Source organism: Oncorhynchus tshawytscha, linkage group LG16 (assembly GCF_018296145.1).
Source record: "Oncorhynchus tshawytscha isolate Ot180627B linkage group LG16, Otsh_v2.0, whole genome shotgun sequence".
Taxonomy (NCBI): domain Eukaryota; kingdom Metazoa; phylum Chordata; class Actinopteri; order Salmoniformes; family Salmonidae; genus Oncorhynchus; species Oncorhynchus tshawytscha.
The window spans coordinates 52,885,847-52,895,022 of NC_056444.1; the positions used below are offsets into that span (position 1 = coordinate 52,885,847).

The 9,176-nt window shown below is 42.4% G+C and overlaps 1 protein-coding gene across 2 annotated transcripts; it reads right to left on the reverse strand.

Annotated features, from left to right (window-relative positions):
- Window positions 1-377: 377 nt before the first annotated feature.
- On the reverse strand, window positions 378-7,796 carry LOC112233050 (ERBB receptor feedback inhibitor 1). 2 transcript variants are annotated; one of them, XM_024400426.2, is made up of 4 exons: window positions 7,422-7,796; window positions 4,413-4,617; window positions 3,734-3,822; window positions 378-2,510 (listed from the first exon to the last, which is right to left on the reverse strand). In XM_024400426.2, the coding sequence occupies exons 2-4, from the start codon at window positions 4,508-4,510 to the stop codon at window positions 1,360-1,362; spliced, it is 1,338 nt and encodes a 445-aa protein (XP_024256194.1). In that variant the 5' UTR covers window positions 4,511-4,617; window positions 7,422-7,796; the 3' UTR covers window positions 378-1,359. The 2 variants fall into 2 exon arrangements, with proteins under 2 accessions (XP_024256194.1, XP_024256195.1); XM_024400427.2 differs by lacking the exon at window positions 7,422-7,796 and adding an exon at window positions 5,005-6,342.
- Between the last annotated feature and the right edge of the window lie 1,380 nt (window positions 7,797-9,176).

The following is a 9,176-nucleotide window of genomic DNA, read 5'->3' on the forward strand; positions in this document are numbered from 1 at the left end:
ATTTATTGTTAAATGCTCTGTGTTTTTCCTGTGTTTTATCAACTCAAAAAACTGATTGGATTGAATCAACTCAAAAAACTGATTGGATTGAATCAACTCAAAAAACTGATTGGATTGAATCAACTCAAAAAACTGATTGGATTGAATCAACTCAAAAAACTGAATTCGATTTTTTAAGTCATCAATGTAAAGGAATTTCTTTCTTTTTTTACCCACCTTTTAACCCAAACCCATGACACAGTGAAATGTTTAGTTGTTTAGTAAAATGTTTAGTATAAAAACGGCTGCTTTGGGCCTTTTAATGTAATCACATAGATTGTGGGGTAACTTTGATGTACAGCAAAGGCCAATAAAACAACAGTCTACAGACACCCCCCAAAAAAAAAAAAAAGGCCTTTTCGTGAACTAACACCTTCACTTCACCTTTTCCCCTCTTACTATCTCTGACTTTGTTTTAGGAAACATTGACTTACTGGGATAAGTGGTTGTCCCACATAGCTATCTTAAGATGTATCTTTAAGTTGCCCTGGATAAGAGCATCTGCTAAATGAATTAAAATTTAACATTTCTGAGTCAAGGCCATCCACTGTAAAAATCTGTGTCAGGTAATCCAATAGGATGCCTACTAGGGGGGAAATCTTTGTGACGTCCAACTCTGGTTATACTGGGTCATATTCATCAGTTCACACACTAGCAAAGCGTTTACCAACAGAAAACGAAAATGAATGTTTCTTATTGGACAAGTTCAGGTAGTCCCTCCCTGTTTCAGTCGGGTTTCTTCCATTTGGTGACTAGTTAATTCGACTCCGGCTGAAAAGGGACGATTTCTATACATATTTTTTGTGAACAGCTAATTAGTGGGTATATACTCCCTAGACTCGGAATATTATAAATAGACCTTTCCCCACATTGAGTAGAAAATTTTACATTAGTTGATACATAACCATGAACAGTAGGGACCAACTAGACCTAGATCGATTAGTTTAAAACTAAACATGTCTAGTAAACCGATACCTTCAAATTAATCCTTCAACAGCAAAATAACATACAACAAATGTTTCACTTGCATGTCTTCAGTTAACCCATACCATTTAACAAAACACTACTCACAGAGCACAACAAAAAACACCTTATACCAATCCATCACACTGTTTTCTGTTTGAATACAGTGACAGTACAGATCTGACACTTGAAGCCTCCAGGCATCTATGGTTTATTTTTGCGAAAATTCTGTTTGTTGCATCAAGTGAGGTGGCAAAAGTTTTAGTGGTAGCACCCTAGACTGAATGACTAAGGGTTCGTCCCGAAATGGCACCCTATTTCCACTATAATTAAAGATGCACATTAGTGTGTGGGGGGTCAGTCTTCAAGCTTTCCGCAATGCTGAAGCTCTATATGATGACAGGAGGTTTCTGCCTGTTCTGGCAACCCCACTCTGAGCTGGGAGTGTTGCTGGACACTGTCTGCCTCCTTCTCCCTCAAGAACCTTTCTAACCTGTCCATGTAGGATGGCCGCCGGGGTAGGAGGAAATAGTGCGTGGCACTGGCTTTCCTCCCATCCTCCATGATAGGCACGATACATGGGGAGCGTGGGCCCACCAAGGGCCCAGTGGACCCCTCCCTATGCTGCTGTTTTGGCCTCTGGAGGCCCTTGCTGACATATTTGGGGTTGGGGGCGAAACTCTGCGTAGGGGGCATCACCCCATTCACGTATATAGGGAGGCTCTTGGGACTAGGGGTGCAACAGGAGCCACAAGGGGGCGCTATCGGTTTCCTGGGAGGGACTTTGGGAGGCTTGTCCTTGTCTTGGTCCTCGGTGACAGACCAACGGTGGCAGTTGGCAGTCTTGGAGGGGCGTGGGGGGATGGGAATGCGGGGAGGAACTTCAGGCTTGTCCAGCTGGGGGTTGCCCCTGTAGCTGCCATAGTGGTGGTGGTGAAGGTGGCACGACTGGCGCAGGCCGGAGGGCTTGAAGGAGCTTGCAGGGCCCGAGTGGGAGCGCCGCAACTTGGACCATTGGGGCCGATCGGGGTGCTTGCTAGAAATGTCCCTCGCTGCTACCACCACGGCCCCTGGCCCTCTCTGTCCCCCAAACTGGGCCTGCTGCTCCTGGGTTCCACTTTGGGCTCCACCATTAGCCGAGCTGCTAGCCCCCGGGGGCCCCTCAAGGTAGGCATAGTTGATCTGGCCACAGCCCCTGAAGCTTCGTCGTCCGGTGGCTCCATAGTGGAGGGCCAGGACATTCGTGGAGCAGCGCTGGGGAAGTAGGTGCTGCCTCTCGTCGATGAAGAATTCCACCTCGCTGTCCGCCGCCTCATCTGAGGAGTTATCCTCTGGGTCAGGGAGAGGGGGCAGGGGCTTGGGGCCGCAGGACGGACTCTGCTCATAAACTGATAGTCTCTGGAAGGAGGGGACCACCTGGTCCCCCTCAGGAGGGCGGGGCCTGGTGGAGTGAGAGGTCAAGGGATGGCTGCTAGAATACAGTAGATGGTAGGGCTGGGGCATCTTGTCTGTAAAGACAGCAAATAGAGAGAACATTCAACATAACTTAAATGAAAGGGTCATATTTGCTATACAGAATGAATCTGATAATGTTTTTAATACTCACAATTTACAGTCAAATTAAAAGAGAATGAGCAAAGGAGAAACATTAATTTATTGAACATGGAAAATAGAAAACAGAAACATTTTAGCCTTACAATTATATTATCTTCACTCTTATCTCCTCCCACAAAACAACAGATTTGAGCCAAATGTATTCAACAATAGTGTACAATACACAACCACACTACACATAAATGATACAAAGAGCATCAATTTCCATCCCAAGGAAGGAGTGTCCTCCACAGACAGACCACTTTCTGAGAGGAAGCTCTGCTCTCTGTAAAACATCAGCCACAACAACTCCCAGATTAGTTGACGAATAATTTATCAGCGACGCAAGTGACAATCTTTAAGAAGCTTCCCATAACCTTCGGGAGCTTCCTGAACAACATCCTCCAATGAAAACATCCGATTCTGATTCCGCCACAGAGCTCAGGGACAGCCAGTGACCAGACAGCAAGAGATAGCCTTCTTCCTTTCTCTCTGCCCCAGCCCTCCCTCTCTCCCATCCCCAAGCCCAGTGTAGACTACAGCAGACCTGGGTCCAAGCAGTATTTATTTACTTTCAAATACTTTAGGTGAACTTGATTTAGCTTTTAGCTGACCTGGCATAATGGAACCAAACCCCTCCTACATTTCCGCTTTAGGGACTATTCCATTGTTGCCATTATGCTTGGCAAAGCTCAAGAAAACAAACTATTATTTCAATCTAGGTCTGATCAGACTCAATTCAACTCTAGGCTCAATCAAATCTACAATCCAGTATTAATGCAGTAGCAATTAAAATTAAAATGCCATTTGTCGAAAAACACAACAGAACAGCTTTGGATCGGAAACAATTCTAGGTAGACACTGCCACAAGTGGAAGGTTCACGTTTTCTAAATAAGACACATGGCATGTCCACAGTATGAAGTACTTTGTAAACAAAGACACTGGGGAAATGTGCGTTTACACACGCAGCCCAATTCTGATGTTTTGCCCAATTATTGGCAAAATAGCTGATCTGATTAGTGGAAAAATATCAGAATTGGGATGCCTGTGTAAACGCAGCCTCAGACTGGTTGAATTGAATTGTTTTTGCTAGTGCAAAAATATTGCAAATGTCTCCCGCAAAAGTATTTCACTCACTGTCAAAGCCCTGGGACACTGTGTGGTGTTGGTGATGCTCTCTCAAGTTGTGTTCCATCGCGTCGTCAGCATCCAGGCTAAAGCACAGGCTGAAACACAATGACACACAGAAGAATGCTTGAATTCAACACTTGGTCATGTAGATAGTAGATACAGTATGTAGACTGGTCCTACACTTGTCATTGTGGCTGTAATGTCATGCATTATGTATGCATTAAGCTTGAGTCCGAATTCTAACTTCAGGCAACCACACGTAATTCAAATGAACTCAAAGAGAAGTCAATGCAGGATTTTTGTGAGAGTTGGGCGCGAGTTAGGATTCGTCCTTCAGTAACATGATTGCACTAAACCCATTCTCACTTTTTGCAATAACCAATAACCAATAACCAGTGCGTATGTCAATATTTGACAAGCATCAATATAACAATATCAATTACACAATTTGAATGAATATATTTTTTTAAATAAAAAATGATTGCAACAATAATAACAATATTAAACATCAATACAGGGACATTCCTGTGAATACAATGAAAATACAACTGATTATCAAGTATTTCGGAACTACATTAAGTATTTCAAGTATTTCTGAACTACACTATTTTTTTTATGATGAAATGTTTATCAACTACTAATGATTCCTTAAAGTGTACCTTAATGTAAAGTGTTGCCCACTCACCTGTTTGTGCCATGTGGCTGTCCCCAGTAAGCCTTGTTTCGGGCCATGCTGTGACAGAGACTGGGGGAAGGCAGGCTGCTCCTAACGGACATGTACATGTAGATCCATAGAGCACCCAGTCCTCACAGAGACACTGTCCATCTGCTTACTGCAGTCCAGCCAACCAGTAGTAGTCATCCTGTCTCCTTGTTAGGTGCTGGCATACCTGAATAACAGTGTGACAGAGAGAGAACGAACGAGAGACAGAAAAGGCATGAGAGAGGGAAAGAAACAGAGAGAGAGAGGAAAAGAGAGAGGGTGAGAGAAAGATAGTGAGAAGAAATAAGCAAACATTCAAGTGTTCATCAACTATGTTGCTAACCATTTTGCTAACTATTTATTTCACAGGCCTGTTTCAGCTTCCTTTTGCCTGGTATTTTTGCCTTGTACACAACAGGTAAGCTACCTGGTACTAAATACATAGTGGGCCTTGTTATAATAAATCCAGTCAACAACAAAGTAATTATTAAACTATGTACTTTCCATTTGACAAATGTAATTTCTCTGAAAACACCAAATAAATTACCAATATAATTGAATCATAACCTCTTACCCCTTTAACCATAACCTGACCACTACACTCCTTGTACCAGTGGTTGCTTTGCCTTGCTTTACTGAGCTAAGCCTCTCATGTGTGTCTCTCCTTTGTAGATCCAGCTCAAAGAGCCTGACTGAGTCTGACTGAGGCATGGAGTTGCATTGCACAACCTCTGGGTCAACAGTGGGCAGGCCTAAGCACTTTCTCCACTCCTTCTTCCCCTCCCAGGCCTGTGAGGCTGTGCTCTGCTCTCTGTACTCTGTAGTCATTCTTATTGCAGTGCTGCAGCGTAGGCCCACACCAAGGGGCCACAACAGAGCCCTTTCAACAGAGGCCATTGTGCAACAAGCTCCTGTGACGCTGGAATGACAAACACTCCCAGTGTGACAGTGCGCCAACACTCACACACACGCTTTACTGTGTGTGCGTGCGTGTAGCCGAATGTGCGCAAAGTTCCTCACACATTTGCATACAAGTGTGTACTCACACGTACACACACACAGTAAAGACCTACTTGGTCAGGAGGAGAGCGCCACTGGCAAACAGTTCAAGTACTTTCCATATGTCATATGAAAAAAAGTGAATGTCTGATACCACAGAGATCAACATGTTTTTTTCAGAGCTGTACAGCCAGGTGTTCTTGTCAACTTTTTTTCTTTGAACATAGTCTTCATACCACCCAGGAAAAAAGGTTCAATTCCAAATTCAAAACACTGACAGCTGACAACAACAATATCGATAATGACAAGTCCACTGGGGAGAAAGACTGGACAAAGTGTCACCACAATGCTACACAACAACCTGGGCCCTTTCCTTGCGCCACGAACGGGTCATGGTCTTGCGAAAAGCTGCTCTTTATGCAAACAAGTGTCAGTGTGACAAAAGGGGATTTGAACTATAATTGTAATGGTGAAAAGTTGGTTGACGTGTGGTGTGGGAAGCTTATGCATATACCATCCATGGAACGCTCTCTAGACAAGACATAACATTTATCTACCTTCAAGTACAAGAAACAACCTTCTGCGTAATTTATGTCAAGAGAGAGCTCAGAGATGCAAGAAACCAAACAATAAGGAATTCTACCGGCAAATAACTCAGTGGTCATGAATGAGGCCACTCTGGGCCATGAATGGCCCTTTGTGTTTTGGCTGTGCGGAGAGAGAGAGGCCTGCAAATCCCAACGAACTCTCCCATGAGGTCAGGCCAGAGACATGCCATGGAGACATCCAGGGATGGCAGAGGTGTGTGAGAGAGAGAGATTCCTGGTGAGATTATGACCCGCCATTGGCATCTAGAGATCCGTTTGAGGAAGGGGAAACTAGCCTAAAACACAGTCAGCACTAAGCCCATTAGAAGAGATATTTGTTTATCATTTATCAGGGGCAGTAGGATAAGGGGGGGGGGGGTGTAAACATTACACCATTGATAAGCCTCTAACTTTTACCCATTGAAACAGGTGTAAATGATGCTATTCATCACATATCAAGCTTCTCTGGCATTCAGCCATTTGTGGACTATTGCCCAAATTAAGGTTGGCAGCAAAGGGAAAAGTGGAGAACGGTGATAACTTGTGCAATATTACACCAATATAAACTATATTTTAAGATGGAGCAACTCACTTCTGATAGTCCTTAGTTTTAAGCCCTGAATACCAATAACACCACATATCTCAATTTGATCAGAATACTCATACTATTTTCTATTTTCATAGAGCCCATATTGCAATTAGGACTACAATATTGTGATTTGTTTTATAAAGTGGCAAGAGAGCAAAGCAAAGGAAAATCAAGGTAATAAAGACAAAAATATATATATTTAAACATGACCAGAATATGTTATATTTGGCCTGGCCTAGCCTTATATAACAGGCGTGTTATTATCATGGCGTATTACAGGTCAATAGCAACATTCTTATTATGCATTTCTGTCAAACCTATACTGTGATGAAATAAAATTCATTTTGTCACTGTCAAATGTTCCCAAACCGGGAAACTATACCTGCTCTACCTGTGCAACAGGCAAAGAAGCATGAACAGAATAACACACCCTGTCCGGCAGACTCTCCCAGCTGACCGGTGACTCAGGTGCGAATCATTTCCCAAATAGAGGCCCTCAACATTATTCCATTACTGTGTTCAAGTCAAGTTTATTTGTGATATGCACAGGATACAAATGGTAGGCGACACAGTAGGCTACAAGTAAATGCTTAATCGCTTATTTCCGAAAATAGTATTAAGATATAAAATAAATAAAAAGCCTGTTGATCTAATAATATTCTCATTCACAAATAGGCTAGTGTCTGTTATTGACACAATACTTTCATTTCAGTCGCAGCAGGCTTTAACATAGTAGCCTACTATGTTAAAACAGCCTATTTGATTGTAATATTGCTACTATACTGTCATTGTAAATGAATGTATTTGGCTACTTACCATCAAAGTAGGCTGTTGTGTAGTGGAGGTATCGTAGTATAGTAGCTCCTTCGATTTCTAGCAGGTCTATCCAGTTATTGGCCGACTGCTGACGACAACAAAACTTGCACGTGCTATATCTTTTCCGACAACATTCGCTCGGGAATTAATTCGCTCACAGCAACGCGGTTTCCCTATCTTTTTATAAGCATGGGTCAACGCTTGAACATTTGCTCCACCCGCTCCTTGCTCTTAATCTTAAAGTGACCAGTTCTTATTTCCAGCTACTTGTATCTATCCTCTCTCTTTGATATATCTCCAATACAGCACCGTTCAGAGGTGTAAAGACAGGCTACCACCCAGAATAGTCTGACATAGTAACCTGTCCGACTTCTGACACCAATTGGACACTTCTGACAGCAGCATAGCAAAGGAGGGCGGGGATTCTTGGAACAAACTTTTAAACCCAACAGGAGGGGTTCTATTATCTGGTGAGGACACTACAGTAAATACTGGTCAACTGGACATGACATGTTAATAACACTTACGTGTTAAACACTTCCAGAGTTATTAAGGCTACAGTTTAATAAGTCGTTTTCGATTATACCAATTTATATTAACATTTATTTCTGTCAGTGGGGGACGAGGTGTTGATGACTGTAGATACTATCACCATTAACCAACTTTGTTTACCACCGAATGAGGTCTAGATTTAGATGTTATTGGGATCCCCATTAGCCAACGCCAAAGGCAGCATTCGGGACGTAGGGGTGCTGAGGGTGCTGCTTCATTTGAAAGAAATTGGCAAAATTATGTAAATTAAATATTTCTGTATTTTAGTCACAATACAGTTGCACATTTTTCTAAAAACATGTTTTCACTTTGTCATTATGGTGTATTGTGTGTAGATGGGTGAGAAAAAAACGTAAATGTAATCAATTTTTAATTCAGACTGTAACACAACAAAATGTGGAATAAGTCAAAGGGTATGAATACTCTCTGAAGGCACGGTACCTATACATATGCTTTATCTAGGTTTACTAGGTCAGATGTGGAGAGGCGTTGTGTTGTGAGGTGTTGTTTTATTTGTTTTTTAAAGAAAATGTTGCTGTTTGCTTGGATAATTTGAGATGGAAGGGAGTTCCAAATGATCATAGCTCTATATCAGGGTTCCCAAACTGGTGCCCGCAGGCTGAATTTGGCCCATGGGTGATTTTATTTGGTCCCCCCAAGTTTTCTGGACATAAATGACTGCAAGAACACCAGCATATCAGCTCTAAGTAATTTTAATTTACAAAATCTGTTCCAAAGTATTCCCATGCATTATAGAGAGATAATATGTGATTGTTTGAAATTATTGTTTTCGTCAAATATTACATCTGTTTGGGCTTCTTATGGACTACAATGTTCCGGCCCCATGACCATCCGCTCAAGAAAGAATCGGCCTGCGGCTGAATCTAGTTGATGATCCTTACTCTATATAATACTGTGCATTGCGTTTCCTTGAATTACAGTATGGACATTGATGAAGTGAAGTTATATTGCACGTCAGATAACAATGTGGGAGTGAGGGTGTGGGGACCCAAGAGCGTGTGTGGGTGGAAGTTCACGGGCGAGTATGTGGGTGGCTTTGGGCGAGTGTGTGTGAGTAAGTGTTTACATGAGAAGTACAGTACAATGTGTGTGATCCATAAAGATACAGTGGAAGGGCCATGTGAGCAGGTTGGAAATCTCTGTCTGAACTAACTTGTCTGTTGTACTGACCAATATAATATC